The sequence below is a fragment of the Halyomorpha halys genome, unplaced genomic scaffold, assembly GCF_000696795.3.
Source record: "Halyomorpha halys isolate HHAL.00 unplaced genomic scaffold, Hhal_1.1 Scaffold100.1, whole genome shotgun sequence".
Lineage (NCBI taxonomy): Eukaryota > Metazoa > Arthropoda > Insecta > Hemiptera > Pentatomidae > Halyomorpha > Halyomorpha halys.
The window spans coordinates 834353-853972 of NW_027112088.1; the positions used below are offsets into that span (position 1 = coordinate 834353).

Sequence of the window (19620 nt, forward strand, 5' to 3'; positions counted from 1 at the left end):
CTATGTCCCCCATAGCAAGCTAAGGATCAAAATGTTTGTAGTGTAGAAATAAATAAATTTAAAAAAATAGGTTACACAATACTTTCAATTTAACAAGGGTTTTTAAAAAAAAAAAAAGATTTGCAAACAAATATGCAACAATGGATTTTGAATCACAACCAAGAAGTCAATATCTGTATTTGTAAAGTACATAAGAAATTTAGGAAGGAACTAGATTAATTTGACATATTCATAATTAAAACTTTAAAGGAACAAGATCCAGAACAAAACAATTAGTATCAGAAGCAGACTTTTTTTTAATGTTATAATTAAATGATGATCTACAAATGAGTAACTAACTGGTAAGTTACGCTTGATATTTTCAATTCAATCACCTACATATATTATAACCTACTTTTGTTGTTGAAGGTCTTTTTTATTTTCTTAATTCTGTACAATTAGGCACAATCAATAACTTCTTGTTTTCTTTTACTGAAAATCAATTTAATATTGCAACAGTGCATTTACTAGTTAAATTTAAAAAAAAAAAGATATATATTCTAGATATTTTAAGAATATGTAGAATTATTATGGAAGAAAGACTGAAATTGATCATGTCAGATTAATGTATTCATGAAAAATCATTCCTAAGAATCTTTACAATTTTATAATCTGGGAAATTTTAGAGACTGTTTGGTTCTTTTATACTCAATCTAAACTCTTTGTGTTTATGTGGATATACCTGTATATCCGGAGATTTAAATTTCAAGAGCCCAACAAACACTTCGATTTTTTAAGGGTTTTCATTAAAATAGTGGAATTTATTAGGGTTAAAAAAACTCGTATTTTCAATTTCAACAGTTTTTTTAATCAAGGATAAACACTCACTAGCTTTGAAATTTTCAGTTTCTTAATTAGTTATGTGCAATTGGGCTTTTTCTTCAAGTAACAATCCTCCAAAAGGAATATTGTTCTATCTGTATTAAAAAAGCCAAGCTATTATATATATATATATATATATATATATATATTTAAAATTGTGGGCAAGTCACCTGAATTAATCCTTTTCTCAAAATATGGGAACTTGTCTTGCATTTAAAGTCTTTGGGATTAAATTTGTTGATGGAATTATAACAGGTATCATGAAACATGGTTCAACATTTTTTTTTTTTTTTCCTATTCCTATGTTGATGGTTCAAACTCATATGGTGAAGGAAATGGTAGGTAAGTAAACAAAATTAATAATTCTTTGGAAAAATCTCAGATTTAACAACATACATAAACATTGTTGACTTCGAAATGTGAAGTATTGGCTTGCACCTGATGTGTTTTTAGATGGACAATCAGGTAAATGTAATATTTTCTTTGCAATACTGAGGGGTTTAATGTACTTATACCTATTGATATGTTATTATACTTATCTAGATAGGTTAAAATACATAACAAGCCATTTAAAATTTTAATATAATAATAACTTCAATTCAATTAAGAAAATATGTTTACCTTTAAATTATTATAAAAAGTACAGTCAAATTCCATCTATAAATACAAACATGTAAATAAATAATATCCATTAAAATAGTGGCATTATTTATAATAACCTCCACTAAAGAGTAAAACCCTATGGATATCATCACGTTAATTATTTTTTTGCTAATGAAATTTATCTATGATAAGGAAACAGCATCATGTAATTATCACATTTAACCATAAAATCAATTTTATTAACTTGGAATTAATTTTAGAAAAAAATTGAAATAAAGGAACATAAATTTAAACAGAAAATAATTCACCACCAGGAAGGAATGTTGTTTATTTTTAAATGCTTCATCAAATTTTATATGGTTCTTAAAATGATTTGTACTTTATATCAATTAAATTCTCTTTCTTAATAAATACATAATTTATAAACCACAAGACATTAATTAATTATAAAGAGTATATTATTAAATTATTGTAATTAGACCGATCCAATAGAACTGTTAAATTGTAGATTATAATCATACAATTTTAGTTTTAATTTAAGTAAATAAGGAACCAAAAATGAATAAGAGTTTCTTGGGTCCTGTCATGGAAACAATTTAAAACTAATAAAGAACATAAAGTGTTTAAACAATTTAGTACCTTTCAATTCAATTTTATTTTAAGCTATAAGCCACCCCTAAGTAAACTCACAGCTTTGTTTATGTCTTTCAAGCCACCTGTATTGTAGAAAATGAACAATGATATTTTCTAAGACCGATTCAGTGTCCATTCTATATTCTATATCAATTTAATCAAAATATAATCGGAATAGGCCTATTCTGAATAAGTGTTTCAGAAATTAGGCAGTAGCTCTAGCTTTCTCTGTCCTTTCAGAAATCATACATTTATAGAATATACTTTCAACTAGAGAATAAACTCGAGCCGGTGGTAATGAAGCATCAATTCGATGATGGATACCTGAAAAGATAAATCAGCATTTAAAAAAAACATATATTTCAGAAACATAAAACATGGGAAAAATTATCTGACTGCTGGCATACTGTTAGAAAGATTACATGTAAGACAATCTTAACACTTAAGTAAAAGATTTAAAAAAATAAAATATAGAAAGGAGAAAGGGCGTACAGAGGATCAAAGCTAGGGGGGGCGAGCAACAGTCAATCAGGTTGTGACATTTCAGATCGGAAAAGGCAAATGAAAATAAAATTTCAAGAAAATTATACATAATTGTCACAGTACTTTATTAGTTATTGCAATTAGTATTTGCTTGAAAAAAATTAGTTTTTATTAAATTAATATTTTTTTCACTTCTATAGGGGGGGAGGGAGGACAGCTGCCTCCCTGAGTACGCCCATGGAAAGAAACCATCTACCAAAATCTATTTGAACCTCATGACTGAAGATATAAGTAATAATTTGTCACTTCAGCTGTGTAATACCTAATACTAAAAAAAAAAAAAGATGTCTCTAGAATGGTGTGTAGATTCTATTTTCATTTCAGTATTAAGGTCATATATTTGGTTTTATTGGAGATACGAGGCATCAAGGTTTAACCAACAATTTGGTTAAAGGATTATATCTAAGGTAATAAGCCAATAGACTGTAGGTGACCTATAGCATAGCCTTTAGCATTTTAGGATATTAAATTCCGAAAAACAAAAACACTACATTTGTAATTATGTACATCACCTAATACTTCCATATAAGTATAATATACATAAGAAGTTTTCATCTTAAGAAGACTTAGAGATGATCGGAAGCCATATTTTAAAACTTGATATAATTCAACAATAAAACATAGCAGTTTGAAATAACATAACAAATAAAAGTGAACTGTCATTCCCACAATAAAATGTTTAAAAAACTCAACATTGGTATTTTATTTTAAATTATACCTACCAAATGCCAGAAAGAAAAAAAAAAAGCCAAAGATGGACTGAAAGCAATAATATACTTTCATTAAAAAAAAAATTGACATAAGACATATTTAAACAATTGCAATGAACATTTGATAACTACATATATTTAAAACAAAAATATGAAGTACAGTTCTCCAAACAATTAGAATTCAGCTATGAAATTCATTCATTGGTGTGAACACTGTGACAAGCTGAATCTCATCAAGTAATGAATGAATTTTGTAAAGAATTTAGCACAGATCTAGTATAGCATTATGTTATATGGTTGCTTGCTTTTAAGCCTGTGTGCCATAGTGATGGTGATAGTAAGTTAGTGAGTCATAAGAGTTTCTTAATGTTAGTAGTACCATCAGCTATCTGGGCATGCACAACAAATTTGCAAGACAGATGTCACATAGAGATGGGTCTTTAGAATAACTGAATATTAAAGCATTGCCAAATTATTATTATTTTTTTTTTTTTATTGCTGTACAATGTAAATTTAAGGAAAATTTGTTAACTCGTTGCAATACAATACATTTTCAGGGGTTAAAAAATGTTAACACGCAGATAATAAATGTTTACATAACACTGATCGATGTTATATAAATGAACACATTCCTATTATAAAATGTAAAATATAAATATATTACCTCTTTTTTTATAATAATCTATGAGAGGCTGCGTCAATTCCTGATAGCATGCTAGACGTTGTTTTAAAGTTGCTTCATTATCATCTGTCCTTTTAACCAAAGGCTCTCCAGTAACCTATGGAAATGATATATTTTTTTCTAACCAAATTTGTCATAGATAAATTATACATCTTTATATAATAATACTCAAAAAATTACTGTATTAAATAAAATAAGTTAACTAACATCATCTTTCATTGGTTCCTTTGGAGGCATAAATTCTTCATGGTAAGAACGACCAGATGGTGGATGAATCAGACGACCCAAAATTCGTTTAACAAGAAGAGAAGTTTCTATATTGAATTCTATAACAGCATTCAAACCCGTCTTCCGTCTATCCATAAGTTCATCAAGCTAGAAAAATCATTCAGTAACTTAAGGTAAGGTTCACAAATAGTTTAAAATAATTCTTACAGTAGAATTTTTCATAAGTCTTACCTCCACTGTTCGAAATAATAGTCTCTTTGAAATTTCATAAATATTTTGTAACAAGATTATATAAACTCTAATTGGTAACATTATGAATTTATAATTATTTATAGATAAGAAAAGGTAATTATATTTTAATGTATATATACAAATATAATCAGACATATTACAGAAAAAAATATTAAATAAATAATAGGCAGAAGAAAAAAAATAGCATTTGGTAAATACTAGGTGTAAACATATTTAAACTTACTTACTTAACATCAATTACAACATATTTTTAACAATTAATGAACATTTGATGACACCATACACATTTTTAAAAAAAAACATAATTTAGAGTTCTGCTAATAATTAAAATTCAGCTATTAAATTCATTAATTGTATTCATATTTTATAAGGAAATACTCCTATATCATGGATTAATTACAAATTATAGTTCTAGAAGTCAAAAACATTTTAAAAGTTTTACCTTTTCAGCTTGAACAACTGTCCTTGGAAAGCCGTCAAGAAGAAAACCATTAGAACACTCAGGTTTATCAAGCTGTGAATCGATAAGTTTAACTACAACCTCATCCGTAACAAGTTTACCTTCAGATAAAAAAAAATAATAGAAGAATTAATAATTAGAAAAGACACTGGCTATACAGATGTAACTATTAAACATAAAATAAAATTTAAAAATGTAAGTTAAAAATTTATTAAATATAATTTCAGAATAATATAAAGATAAAACAATAAAAGACAAAATTGAAAACAACTAAGGAGGGCAATTCATGGATTAAATTTAAACAAAAGAAAACATACTTTTCTTTTACTGCATTGGTTTGCCCTTGACATCATTAAATCTGATCAGTTTTTTTTTTTAAGTAATTGATTCTTAACTGATACAATTTTCACTGTATGACTTTTAAAAAATATGACATAAGTCAAATAAATTAAAGTAATCGATAGAAAAATAAGACTTTGAACTCTTTTAAAATCAAAGTATTTAAATTCAAAAATGGATAATAATATGAAATTTAAAAATCATGCTAAGCTACCTTGTTCAATACATTCTTTTATACTGTTTCCTAGTTCAGAACCAGAATTCACTTCAGCCCGCAGCATATCCCCAGTGGAAAGATGACAGTAACAGAAATTTTCCTTTAACTTCTGGGCCTAAAAACATTAATGAACATAAGATGTTATTAAAAAATACCAAAAAATAACACCTTGTCCATTGTGTTAAAAATTAAGTATCCCATTCTGCCTACTTTTAAGTATACATCATTAACCTAAAGTAAACATTTCCAAACTGTAGACCAAATTACCATACTACATTAAGGTCAGATGGCTAAGACGTAACTAGCTCACCATACCAAGATGATCATTTTAGAATTAAACTGTTTAGCTTCATAATGTATTTCAGTTGTGTTTCTTAATTCCTAATCAAATAAAAATATTTGATTGTTATATTTCATGATTTTCTTCTACTAAGTACATGGTAAATAATAATAAATAGAAAATAGGTAATGAATTAGAACTGTTCACAGAATGGATTCGGCCCATTGGGCTTAGATGCCAGATCTAAAGTACAGTTGTGGAAATATAGGCTGAATAACACATACAAATTGAAATGTATATTGGTTAAATATTTACCACTGTTCCTTTACCAGAACCTGGTGGCCCTAATAGAACAGCACCAATTTTACTAGTTAAAACATCATCTTGAGGAGGTGCCGCAGCGTGGACTTTGAAATTTGGAGCCATTTTTGAGATAGGGGTGACACAGCTCAAAATAACGATATTACACTTATCAATACGGGCAGCTGCCCAGAAAGTTTAAAGGAGGGTCACGTGTACAACTGTTATCATTAAGTGTAGCCAACTTTGGCAAACAATTATAATAAAACAATTTTCTAGCAACTTATAAATACTAATATAATAATAAAACAATAAATCAAAAATATATTAATATTTATCATGTTCTCTTAATCTATAATAATTCTCTTTTTATTTATTTGGTAAGCAAAGGTTGCCAATATTGGATTTATAACACTAACATTTTATATAAATTATTAAAATGGCTATTGCTAACACAACCTATCCAAGGAAATTTTGTATTGATGTACTGCTTGTTAACTTCCTAAAGTAAGACTAATTTTAACCAGACTTTTCAGAATTTTTAGTTCAACTTTATGAAATAACTCATAAAACCTTTTGGTATTTTAGCTGTAAGAAAAAATACTCTAGCAAAACATGGTACCCGGATTTAGAATATCTTAGAAAGCATAATGGACCACTGTTATATTGTGTCGATCCAAAATTTAAAATTGAACATTGGTGTCCTGAAGTACCAAGTGAGGAAAAATGCATAAGAAACATGGTTATCAACATGGGCCCCAATCATCCATCAGCCCATGGTGTACTGAGACTTATTTTAGAACTTGAAGGAGAGGTTTGTTAGAAATATGTACATAGTTTCTTGATTAATTTTTCATACCATATTAATATTTTTTAAATATAATTGCAGATTGTCGTTCGAGCGGATCCGCACGTTGGATTTCTTCATCGAGGGACTGAAAAACTGATCGAGTATAAGACATATACTCAAGCATTACCGTATTTCGACAGACTTGATTATGTTTCACCAATGGCTTATGAACTGTGCTTTTCTTTAGCCGTTGAAAAATTGCTAAATATAAGGGTTCCAATAAGAGGGCAGTATATCAGAGGTAAATGAAACCACATTAATAAAGTAATTGTTTCTGAAACCTCAAAAAACTACAACTAAAGGTGTTTTTCTCTTACAGTACTATTTTCGGAGCTCACGCGTATTCTACATCACGCGCTTGCTTTAACAGGACAAGGGCTGGATATTGGCGCCATAACCCCCTTTTTTTGGATGTTTGAAGAAAGAGAAAAGATAATGGAATTTTATGAAAGAGCATGTGGAGCTAGAATGCATGCAGCATATGTGAGACCTGGTGGTGTCTCACAGGTTTGTAAACATTGGTTGTATATGATAAAAATCCCTCAGAAACCAGAAGCATAGATTACAAATTCAAATGTTCCTTTTTTTTTAAAAAAAAATTATTCCTTATACCCTATTCTTTAAATTGTGTTTAACTTTCCAAAAAATATTTCATCATCGCCTTTTTGAGTGTAAAGTTTTCTAATGAACTATAAATCAGAAAGTGTTAGGATATAATTATAAGAATCCCAAAACAAAGCCTCAAGTCTCTAAAATACCGCTAAAGAACTACTGGTACTGGTACAAGTGGGGGAAACATATCCAGCAAGTCAGTCTATTGATCCTTTTTGCCAATTCCAAGGAAGACTAATGAAATAATTCTTATAATAGCTATTATTACTCCATGTTGAACCTTTTTTTATTTTCTAATGGTTATGCCCATGGTTTTTGGGACCCATGAAAAAAAGAAAAGAAAATCATAAACTTATTTGATAGATGATTTCTTTCTGAAAACATGTTATAATTAGTAAGGTAACATTGTTGAGTTGACATCTTCACGGATCACAAGATCACAACCACACCTTTGAAGGGACAAGATCAATATACGTCAATCCTTCCGTAAAAAGGTAAGATTCAATGAGTGCAATTATTGGTCGTATACTTATCCGTAAAAATAAAGGGAAAAAGAATAAACATAACCTTTTTTTAAATTGCATTCTTTCAATTATAACCTACAGTTTACCATTTTAATAATCTCAGTATGTTTTTTGAAAATAAATTAAAGAAGGTAACCAACGTAGAAGAGTTGGTTAATATTTTTGCTCACAATTCCAGAAGGCTGATGCTCTCATCATAGCAAAACTCATTATCAACTCTAATATTTTTGTATGTATTTATGTACAATAATTAAGTTTATTCTCGATTTTCAATAATTTATTAAATATTAATTTTATGAAATAGCAATGAAATGGTGGGGAATTACATCTTGGAATGCGAAATTAAATATCTTTCTTTCACCCAATGTTTCTGAATGGACTATATCTATAAAATATATATATGTCTATGTGCATGCGTGTGTAATGGGCTGAGGTCTGCTCCCCCCTTGGTGAAATCCTGCCTACGCCCATGAATCTTCCAATTATATTCTACCGATAATGTTTTGTATCTTTTTGGGTTCTTGTTCTCTTGTGCTAATATAATCAGAAATTTTAAGTAAAATTCATTTTTGCGACCTTTATCAATATCTCATTATCAGTTGATGATGTTACGAATTTTCGCTTCCCTTTTACTCCTCTATGAGCCCTTAATACGGTCCCCCTAAGCTCAAATTTGTAATTTTTAATTTTTAATCATGCTTCAAACACTCCGTTTCCCATTAATCAGGGTACAAGGATGGCCAATATGACTTTGGACTTGTACCATCGATAGTATGATCGATTGGTGGCTCGAAGTTTTTAAAAGTCTTTTAGAATAAATATCAATAATTATTGCTTAACTAAAACAGAACTGGAATGTGGGAGGATTTAAAAAAATGAATATGTCCCCAAGAATGGGTGTAGGCAGGATTTCGCCTTGAGGTAGAATGGCCCCAGCCTATTACACACACATACGTACATACATTCATATATAAACACATATGACCTATGATTATGTTAAATTAAAAGTAAGATGGTCCGAATACGGTCAAAGGAAAATCTCAAATAGTCATAAAAATATTTAGCATGAACCAACGTTTCGTCCAACATTAGAGGGCTGCAACGTGGGGCCAAATGTTGGCTCTTATTATTTTTTTTTCTTTGACCGCACCCGGAACATCTTCCTTTTAACAGATATAATTCGTTCTGAAACTTTGGGTAAAAGAAAGGTGTGTAATTCCGCATTCCATCCCTTACCATTTTATTTCTAATTCATAAAATCCAATCATAACTTTTTAAATTTTTATTGCCTATGATCACAATAAATTATTGAAAATAAAACGACTGAATTCAAATCGTCAACAAGGTTTGACCAATGGCTCACACAATGAAAATATAAGGCAGTTTTGCATTTTTCATCTCTAATGATTTTTTGGACGCCACCATCTTTCCCCACTATTACCTTACTAATTATAGCATGTTTTCAGAAAGAACACTTCTGGTATTAATTATTAATATAGTTCTGAGAGCATTAGTTATTCTATAGTTTATCGTTCGAAGCAGAAAGTTTTTATGACCAATCAGTGATGTTAAGTTGTGCTGATTTTCATAATTAGTACAGTAAAGTATAGGTAGGTTTTATCTACGTAAAAAAACAGATAGTTCGTCTTTGAGGAATATTATGCCGCAAGTATTTCTGGTGCGACCAATAGCCTTGAATCTTATCAGCGTTTAGACGTATAATAGGAGTTTTATTTACTAAAGTTACCCTGTAAGTCCGGATAAGGGTACCATTAACTACATAAAAACAATAGTCCGAACGGTGGTCATTATTTTTAGACGATAAGGCCGATATTTCTATTCCATAATCTGTGACAAATATTGTATTTGTGTTGCACTAATGAATGCACACCGACTTTATACATTTACCTCACCTTCTAACCTTATGATTGTAAATCATCGGAGATATTTGTCCACTCGATTTTCTTTCCTATTGTTTTTGTGAATGTTTGTGGAAGCTTCTCGAGAAATGGGGACGTGATGAGAATCCTGGAGGAGGAAACAAAAACATCGTGTGTTTTCTCTGACTTTTGAAGAGTTTGAGACGACACTGGAAAAATTGACCAAACTTGGTGCCTACACCTTTGACTGCAAATGATACTTCCACGTAATATTCTTCTTGGTGGAATAATTGCATGTTGGAAATGCAGGAAGAGCATAAAAGCAATCAGGTGTGATAAACTATTAGAATAATAATAAAATTCTCCAGTCATAGCATAGCAGGAACAAGGTGTTCACTAATGTTCAGGATCTACCTGAAAAACTGTTACTGCCTATAATTCTATGTTTATGGACCACTTATAGAGCAAATAGCTAGGTATGATGGTGCCTTGCTTTAGCCCATGTTTTCAAGGATTATGTTCCAAAAAATAAAATAAAATAAGAGATGGCAGATGATCAGTGTTTAACACTTCTTTGTTCATGTAAAATGACCGCAAGAGTGGAAAAGATAAATATAGGGTGGAAACCATCCTCTTACTTATCATGCGCTGGCACTGTATTCTCTCAGGCAGGCTTGAGTTCTTGTTCAGTGATATGATAAAATGGTGGTCCAAGAATTATTTTAAAACATAACTAACATTAACTTTGATATGGTAATTTTAGCTACTTGGTCAGGCTTAGGATCCTCGTCATTGTCTTTGAGAGAGTATAAGAGCAGCCAAAGTGATCAGGATTCTAAACTGCATGCACCATGTAAGCAGTTTTGTTCCTTCCCAACCACTACACTTCTTTTTCTATCATTCTTCATGGTTTCCTTTCATTTCAAAAGACAAACTTCTTGATTTTTGAATTGCTCTTTAATGACCTGGAGTAATGGATTGGAGCATATTCCCTACACAATCATTTTAATTTTCAGAAAGTAAAAGTTCTACCAATTCAGGACTCACAAACACCATTTTTCCTTAATCTATTGGGCAGTACTAATAGCCATTAGGCATTAATTATGGGTCAAACATATTTCATAGATACCACTTATGAAATTCTGTAGTATTAGTCAAACCAACCCTACAGAGCATTAAATGACATTTTACATTTCAATATACTTTTATACAAAAACATTACTAACATTGAAATTCTGCTTCTATTGATTTTATGGAGTTAGTCATTCAGTTAACTGAAATACTCAATATAATAGAGAGTATTTCTGCCAGCATTATTTAGTGAGCAGAGCACTGTTTAAAAAACTCCTTTAATGACCTAAAGATTCTAATTTTAATTTTGGATTATCATGTATAATATTTTAGATAAATGATGCTTTACAAATTCTTTTTTCAATTGTCACAATGAATTTGTAAAAATGCACATCTGATTCGATTACGATTCATTTGAAGATTAATATCATATTAACTCTTCAGGATATACCTTTAGGACTTGTGGATGATATATATGATTTTATTAAGAAATTTCCGGAAAGAATAGACGAGCTTGAAGATATGTTCACAGATAATAGAATATTCAAAGAAAGATTGATTGATGTTGGTGTATACACTGCTGAAGATGCCTTAAATTTGGGACTAACGTGAGATTCATTATCTAATAGAAGATATCATAGATAAAATTATACTTTTTATAGTTTTAATTATTAAATAAAATAATAACATTTATCAAAAGTCAGTATTAAATATTTTGTATGCAAAGAAATGTTTATTAAAGGAAAATTGTACTTTTTCATAGTTGTGAATGACTAAAATTTAACTAACTAAAAAGATACTGATTTCACATAATAATTATTATTTACTACGTAATAATAGAATTTAAAAACTATTATATACGCATGCTTCTAATTCTGTAATTATTGTGTATAATTTTATATTCTGAGTTTGCTAATGCTATTTAATTTAAGTTAATCCCAGCAGTGCTGATTCAATTAAGTAACCTCCTGTTTTCATATTCTCTTACTACAATATAAAAACTTTTCAAGCTAGAATTGACTCAGGAAATGGGAGTTCTATTTTAATTATTATTTTTCTGAAACTAATATTTCCTGCCTTAAGCTATAAGAGGAAATACATGATTGCTATTAATAAAATTTTAGTTCGTTATTTCATTTTCAGAATTTCCACTTCTGTCAGTCAGTCCCAAGACTGCCACTTTTTTTTTTTTTTTTTTAAGATTTTGTAAAGTAAACAAATTTTGTCATTTAATTATTTGATAATAAATTAACTAACTACATTTTTACTAACCAACATTTCTAACAAGATTCGTAGATGAAATTTTTGCGAAACCATTATTTGGCACAGTTTCACTTTTTTTACTAATCTTCCATTTAATAAAAAATTCAAACTGAGTTAAGTCATATTAATTATTTAGATAAATTTGGTTTATTTAAACGTAACAGGTACACATTATCCATTCATTTATAGATAGCTCTCTAATTGTATACTGCACCTACTGGAAAGGATCAACTGATTTGAATTATTCGTAAAACACAGTAATTGGTATTTTCTCAGTAAATGATATATGATTACTGCACTTTTACAGAACCATAACAAGTTACTTCATTTCTAATAAGTAAACCAGTAGCTGGGACAAAACATACTGCATTTTAGGACTCTAAAATTAATAAAAATTATTATATTTTTAAAATAAAGTATACATTTTCATAATTACTACTGATACTGATACTGCGTTGTTACTAAAGGAGGGTAGTATATTTGTATTTCTCTTTTCTAGAATTATTGTGTTTTTTTCTCCTTTGCTCTAATGAAATATACTTTGGCCACAATGTCACAGTTTAAATTATTATAGTGCCTAGCTGAGTGTTTCCAGACAACAATCTCTTTCTTAGAGTATCATCTGATTTTTTTGCATAAATAATTGTTGCATGTCCTTAATTCAATTTGATAAAACCAAATTTATGTCAGTATGAAAATTATAATTTTTTAATTTACAATCTTAAACACTTTATTGAGACTGGTTAATTTTTTTTATTAGAATTAACTTTCAATTATAACTTCACTTTACTTAAGAGTAAAACAACTCTATTAGTTTTGTATGTTAAAATTATAGGTTATTTAGTTATCATGTTTAATCTGAGCCCATTCTTGAACCTAAAATTCTCGATTATTGCCACTCCCCAATAATCGATGATGGAGGGTTCTCAAATGAGACTTACCTTGAAGACTCACCCTCTCTTAACTGATATGTACAGCCTTTAAACACAAGTACATTCATTATACTTTATTCATAGAATTACTTGTTATCAAATTTTAATTTGAAGATAAAAATATAACAGTTTTACCCTTTTAATTAATTGTGCTTTTACTTTAGTGGTCCAATGCTACGTGGTTCAGGTGTTAAATGGGACCTGAGGAAAGCTCAGCCTTATGATGCATATGATGAATTTAAATTTGATGTTCCTGTTGGTGTCAAAGGGGATTGTTATGATAGGTCTGTTTACATTATTTATTTTTATATATAGTTTATATGTGTATGTAAACTATATTTTCTCTATAGATTACAAGTTTCTTATCTTAATCATTGGTAGATTTAAAGATGGGATTGGTCAATAAAAAAAATTCTTAGGATAAAAAAAAACATTACTGGAATATTCTATTACAACTGAAACCCCTATTGGGTATACTCAAAATGAATTAATTAAAAAATATAAAAGATTGGAAAATAGATGTGAAACTTATGTTATTCAATACAATAGTATAAACTGTTTTCGGAATGTTGTATATAGCAATTTCTGGAAAAATAAAACACCCTTAAAACTTCGTATATATTTGAATGGAATATGGTCCGGGTGCGGTAAAAAAAAACTCAAATAGTAGATAATTATACTATTTTATTGAGCCAATGTTTCGCCCCACGTTGCAGGGCTTCATCAGGGTTGTTTTGACGGCAGTCAAAAACAAAATTCCACTTCATATATATTTATTTATGTTATATTATTATCATATGTATATTTTTCATACAAGAAGATAATCGAAAAATGATCAGCAATTATAAGCATTGGGTTTGAAAATGGACAAGCATTAGAACAAAATGTCATCTAATATGTAAGTAAAAGATATATAAAGTTTTAAGGGTGGTTAATTTTCCCAGAAGTAGCTATATAAAATTAATTTTATTCGATTACATAGCCTAACTAAACGGTAGCAATCACATGGAGGTTCTAATAATGAGTAAAATGGGAAATTTAAGTCTAACCCTATTTTTCCCAAATATTTAATTTTTTTTTTCCATACTGCCGCCTAAGCTTTGATAACTCCAAAAAAAAATCAATAATACAATTTTTATTCTATTAGAAAAAAAAGAATAAAATGGAAATGAAAGACTAAGGTCTCATTGCACTTTCTATCAAAAGCAGAGGAAATGCTTCATCAGATAGACTTAGTAACTGTGGAAATGTAGAATGTGAGCATCTCTTACATACCGAAGCACGAAACTGCTAAAGTTTAGGGAGGGCGACTCACACTCGCATGTGGTCGGATCAAGAAGGATTGCCCTTAACTGGACCTTAGAGCTGCAGCACTAGAAACTATTTATGAGCTTTATCCCATAGAGCAATGACTACAAATTTATACTGATGTGTCTGCATCGGGTATTAACAAGGGACTCTCAAGCAACTTTCAACTGTCATTTCCAGTTGGAGCTGGATAAATGATGGAGAAATACAGGCAATTTACTTTGCGATAGAAGCCACTATTGACTGGGATGATAACACTATAATCTTCAGTGATCCCCAAGGTGCAATACAAAAGTTACCAACAATTGGTATTGCAGAGTCACCCATCCAAGAAAATTGTAGAAACATGGCTGCTATTATGATGAAAAGAGGGTGAACTATTGCTCTGCAGTGGATATCAGGCCATGTTGGAATACATGGCAATGAACAAGCTGACAGGTTAGCTAAGCTCGGATGTGCGGAGAGTCAGCCTGGTCGACCACTTTTTTATAGGACAGTGAAATCAATTATAACGACAGGAGAAGTGCAATACACAATGTTCAAGCGGAAGGAAAGAAGTGGGAGCTTATTGAAAAAAGATGAAAAAATCCTCGGCAGAACTGAGGGAGTGGCTTGTTTCTGCCAAATAGCAGGACATGATCTCCAAAACAGCTCCATTGGATAGGCATTGCGGACTCACCGACATGCCCTCTATGCAACATGAGTAACATGGATAGAGATCATAGTTTAACGTGTATTGGCCTAAAAAAAACATTCAACAAGGTGTAAAGCAACTAAAGACAAAAGTAAACTTATATTGGGCTGCAAGAGGGAAAATCGCTTAATAGTCTATTTCCTATGGCAAAGGAAAAAAAAATGAATCATTCTGGAGATATCTTATTTCAATCATTGTTTTGTAGGATGGCTATATAATTTTTCTGATTTTGAGGAGGATTCTTTTAAAATTTCTCTAGAATGAAGCTATAATTGTTTAGTTTGGTAACTGCTGGAAATAGTCTTCCTGATTGTGTTATTTTTTAAATACATTTAATCAACAATTTTTAGGGGGTTATTATTGCTTAATTCAGGTTCATTTATTATTCTATTGTATTATTCATTTATCATTCTATTGTCAACATCTATAAATTTAATATTCTAAAAATAAAAGGGAATACAGATTCCAAAAAAGTAAAAATTTTCTCATCTAATACCAAATTACTGACACATCCTCTTTTAGTTTAAGACATTACCTAAAAACATATTGATACTAAAGAGAAAAATATATATTTTCTGCCACACAGTCTCAAAGCTGAAAATTTAAAAAAATTATAATTATTATATAAAAATATGATGGTAGGTCACATGCACAGTTTACATTGGTTATCTTTTATTAAGATTCTAGATTACTAATTTAATATATTTATTGTTTGTTAGTGGTTTATATTATTATTATCACAAACTTCAATAATCCTCGTTTACTCTCAGCTTTTTATTTTAACAAACTCCCAACGTTTTGGCCCTTAGGCCATTCTCAAGGAGGCAACCTTTAAAAATTGTTTTCAGTTTATTATTATATTACCTCCTCACAGAATACTCATGTTCCTGAACATACCTTAATCATTCATGTCATAATTCATAAAATTGTCTTTTTTTGCAGACTAATTGCCCATGTCTTATATCTTCAAAACAAAAATAAATATTAAATTAATATCATAATAGTTCAAAACAATGTTTTTCAAATGATTATTCACTTCCAAACCACATAATTTCAATACAAAACTATTCCACCAAAATTGTTTTTCTTTTTCTATTAACCTCATTAACAATAAAACCTACCTACTAAACCCTAAGGTTCTAGATATTTGAGTTGTTTGGTCCTAAAGCATGGTAATTAAAATTTTTCATGCAATGCAGTTTTTGGTATCATCTGCTTTTTCAAGACTTATTTCATAAACTGTTGAAAGAATCTTTAGGAAATTTGTTTTCTAAAGACAATAATGTTGATATTAAGATATGGTAAGTGACTAATGGTTGAAGGTAAAATATTTTAATTAACAAACAATTTAACATTGTAAAAGTTTTCATTTTTGGAGTTGCCACATTTTATGTTGGAACGTCTTATTTTATTTTTAAAATTCACATTCCAAGATTTGTTTATGATTAATCATAATTATTAATTCATTTTAATCATTTTAATTCAATTTGAAAATACCATGTATAGGTTCCTATGCAGAGTTGATGAGATGAGAGAGTCTTGTAAAATAGTTTTGCAATGCCTGAACAAAATGCCTGAAGGAGAAGTAAAAACAGATGATGTAAAAGTTTGTCCACCTCGTAGAGCTGAAATGAAGGTAAACAGAAGTCACAGTTATATAAAAAAAAACAAAAAAATTAAACCTAAACCTTGTTTTATATAAAGCTTACAGATATATATGATATATTGTGAATCCCGATGTAAAACAACTTTCTAATTAGTTTCTTAAATTTTTAATATTTCTTTATTTTTCCTAATTTTGAACTTACAATCCATTCTCAACATGTCATAATTATTTTTAAATTTAAGGATGTTATTAAATCACAAATCAATATTTTTTGGATTTCTTAGAATTTCTCAGTAAATTATTTTTCAGCAAAAAGATATATTTTAGTTTCCTAGTTATTATTTATGCTATATTATAACTGATAGACAAAAATAACATAGTATATAATAAAACAAAGAAATAAAATTTTCTTTTAAATAGAGTTCAATGGAAGCCATTATTCATCATTTCAAGCTCTTCTCGCAAGGTTACTCTGTTCCACCAGGGACAACATACACTGCAGTTGAAGCTCCTAAAGGTAATAAAGTCAATGTTATTTGGTATAGTTTTAATTCCAATATTATTGTTTTAATTTAATTTTGTGGCCAATCAATGCAATCAAACCACAACTTGGCAATTTGTTGTTTTAACGCATAAATTATATAACGTTTTGTATTGTAAAAACAAATTATAGTATCACTTCAACCTATGAAGGTTCTTGGATTCATTACTTGGTGAGGAATTACTGTTTCATTACAAATTGTTGTGTATGCAAGGAGATAATCTATCCAGGATCATGACCACACACCAGATTTTTCCACCAATTCATTGAAGGATCAGATACCAATCTAATAGAGCTGGATGTACACTAGTAATAATCATATTAAAATCATCATATCTTAGAATTGATACACAGCTGATATCACTGAATAAATGAATAATCTATACCAGCCAGGTCTGGAAATTAGGAGTTCTGTACATTGCCAACCAACCTACCCTGTTTTCCTCATATTGTATATAATTTAATTTTCTATTATTTATAGTCAATGCAGTATTTTATTACAACATTCAATAATATTATTATATTGATTCATTATTAAATATTTGTTTTTAAAGTTTTATTTAAGTAAATTTCCTTTTAGTAATAAAACTTTCATTTTTAGAAATTATAATTTTGATACCAGTATTAAAATTAATAAATTTATATTGAAGAGTTTGTTAATATTTTGATGGTTTCATCATCTAATTTTGAATGTATTATAAGAAAACTTCTCGTGAAATAAATTTCACAAAGTATTACTGTTCAAAAGTAGGAATGGATAAAACTTTTTATTTCGATTGGTAATTAAAGCTGATGAGTTGATTTTGAATGGTATTTAAAATTAACAATAGCCATTATTTGTTGTTTTTTTTTTGTTTTTCACTCAATTTCATACTTTTTAGGTTAAGAAGTTAAATAAAAAGAAAAACATTACAAAACTGTTTATAAATGCCAACTATTCAGCCCCCTTTGTACTCATGACCCCTTAAAGGATACAAAATCAAGAAATAGCAAAGTTAGAATCATATAATTGAATTGAATATAAATTTATATTGAAATCAGTTCTAACCAGTCAAACGATTTATTATACATCACTCTTAATTTTTCTTTTATGTAATTCAGTGGTTCCCGACTTTTTTTTTTGTGGTCGAACCCTTTTAGTAGAAGTGGAAAATGACGGAACACTTGCATTAACATTTGATACAAATAAAGTGAAGTGATAAAAGTATATCTTGTAATATGGTTCGGGGAATACAGATTATTTTTATCAAAATATCCGGATTACTTTTTAATTTAATATTTTAATTCTTAAATTATTTAGTGGAACTCCTAAAAGAGGATCACCATCTTCCTGGCACTACAAATACTGCAGCACTTATATATTTGATGCAGCCTTATTTAGTATAAAATTTAAAAAAATTAAAGAAGTAATGAAACCTATTTTATAGATATCATTCGACTAATATGTTATTTTACCTTGTAGGGGAAGTTGGTGTTTATTTAATATCTGATGGAAGTACAAGACCATATCGCTGCAAGATCAGGACACCAGGGTTTATTCATTTAGCTGGATTAAATAAAGTTGCAAGAGGTCTTTTCTTAGCAGATGTTGTGGCGATGTTAGGTAATCATCATTTTCTTAATATTTATTGGATTTTTTAACAATAGTTAAAATACCACAGTTGTTAAGGGATTACTTATAAATTCAAAATAAGCATTACTATTTCTAAAATAAATAGATGCACTTAACAAAATGATATATATTAGTACATGAATATGTGGAAACCTGAAGCATAGTACAACAAATATAAAATAGTGATAATATTCTAAATGGAAGTTTTTTACACCTCACATGTCAATAAATAGATAAAAAAAAAAAAGAAAAATAGCAAATTTTTTCCAAACAAAATATTTTTACAAGCTTTGTTAATAAGTTCAAATAACAACTTAATTCTTTTCTTGTTTACAGGTACTATAGACATTGTGTTTGGAGATGTAGATCGCTAAGGGAAAAAAGAAAATTTGTGTTTGTTTTTATACTCCAAAATACTTATTACTCAAAATGTTTATTATTTCAGTGTTTTAGAGTTCTTGTACTTCTAATGTGACAAGAGTGTTATTAAGCTTATTATTAATTTTTATTAACTGCTTCTGTTTAATGTTGAGAAATAAATTATTAAATTGAATTATAATTTTGATTATTTATTTATAAATCAAAAGCTCAAGATAGACATTAAAAAATAATAATAATT

The 19620-nt window shown here is 29.0% G+C and overlaps 2 protein-coding genes across 4 annotated transcripts; one reads left to right on the plus strand and one right to left on the minus strand.

Moving 5' to 3' along the window:
• Positions 1 to 824: 824 nt before the first annotated feature.
• Positions 825 to 6320, minus strand: Ak2 (Adenylate kinase 2). The gene is made up of 6 exons (XM_014415417.2): positions 6124 to 6320; positions 5526 to 5643; positions 4955 to 5073; positions 4240 to 4407; positions 4015 to 4129; positions 825 to 2421 (listed from the first exon to the last, which is right to left on the minus strand). Exons 1-6 carry the CDS (start codon positions 6232 to 6234, stop codon positions 2303 to 2305), a joined length of 750 nt encoding a protein of 249 aa, XP_014270903.1. The 5' UTR covers positions 6235 to 6320; the 3' UTR covers positions 825 to 2302.
• LOC106677465 (NADH dehydrogenase [ubiquinone] iron-sulfur protein 2, mitochondrial) lies at positions 5036 to 19554 on the plus strand. 3 transcript variants are annotated; one of them, XM_014415412.3, is made up of 10 exons: positions 5036 to 5167; positions 6697 to 6922; positions 6998 to 7199; positions 7278 to 7465; positions 11490 to 11653; positions 13405 to 13524; positions 16749 to 16878; positions 17269 to 17365; positions 18852 to 18992; positions 19338 to 19554. In XM_014415412.3, the coding sequence occupies exons 2-10, from the start codon at positions 6848 to 6850 to the stop codon at positions 19373 to 19375; spliced, it is 1155 nt and encodes a 384-aa protein (XP_014270898.1). In that variant the 5' UTR covers positions 5036 to 5167; positions 6697 to 6847; the 3' UTR covers positions 19376 to 19554. The 3 variants fall into 3 exon arrangements, with proteins under 3 accessions (XP_014270898.1, XP_014270896.1, XP_066906167.1); XM_014415410.2 differs by lacking the exon at positions 5036 to 5167 and adding an exon at positions 6503 to 6615; XM_067050066.1 differs by lacking the exons at positions 5036 to 5167; positions 13405 to 13524 and adding an exon at positions 6503 to 6615.
• Positions 19555 to 19620: the final 66 nt, after the last annotated feature.

Bases quoted from the DNA above. Each gene is read 5' to 3' on its own strand.
- Ak2 (XM_014415417.2), bottom strand. From the start codon at position 6,234: ATGGCTCCAAATTTCAAAGTCCACGCTGCGGCACCTCCTCAAGATGAT. The intron at 5,074-5,525 runs GTAGCTTAGCAT...TTTTATCTGAAG, and splicing joins AAAAGAATGTATTGAACAAG to GTAAACTTGTTACGGATGAG. The intron at 2,422-4,014 runs GTAATATATTTA...TTATCTTTTCAG, and splicing joins AGATTATTATAAAAAAAGAG to GTATCCATCATCGAATTGAT.
- LOC106677465 (XM_014415410.2), top strand. From the start codon at position 6,548: ATGGCTATTGCTAACACAACCTATCCAAGGAAATTTTGTATTGATGTA. The intron at 7,200-7,277 runs GTAAATGAAACC...TTTCTCTTACAG, and splicing joins AAGAGGGCAGTATATCAGAG to TACTATTTTCGGAGCTCACG. The intron at 16,879-17,268 runs GTAAACAGAAGT...TCTTTTAAATAG, and splicing joins CTCGTAGAGCTGAAATGAAG to AGTTCAATGGAAGCCATTAT.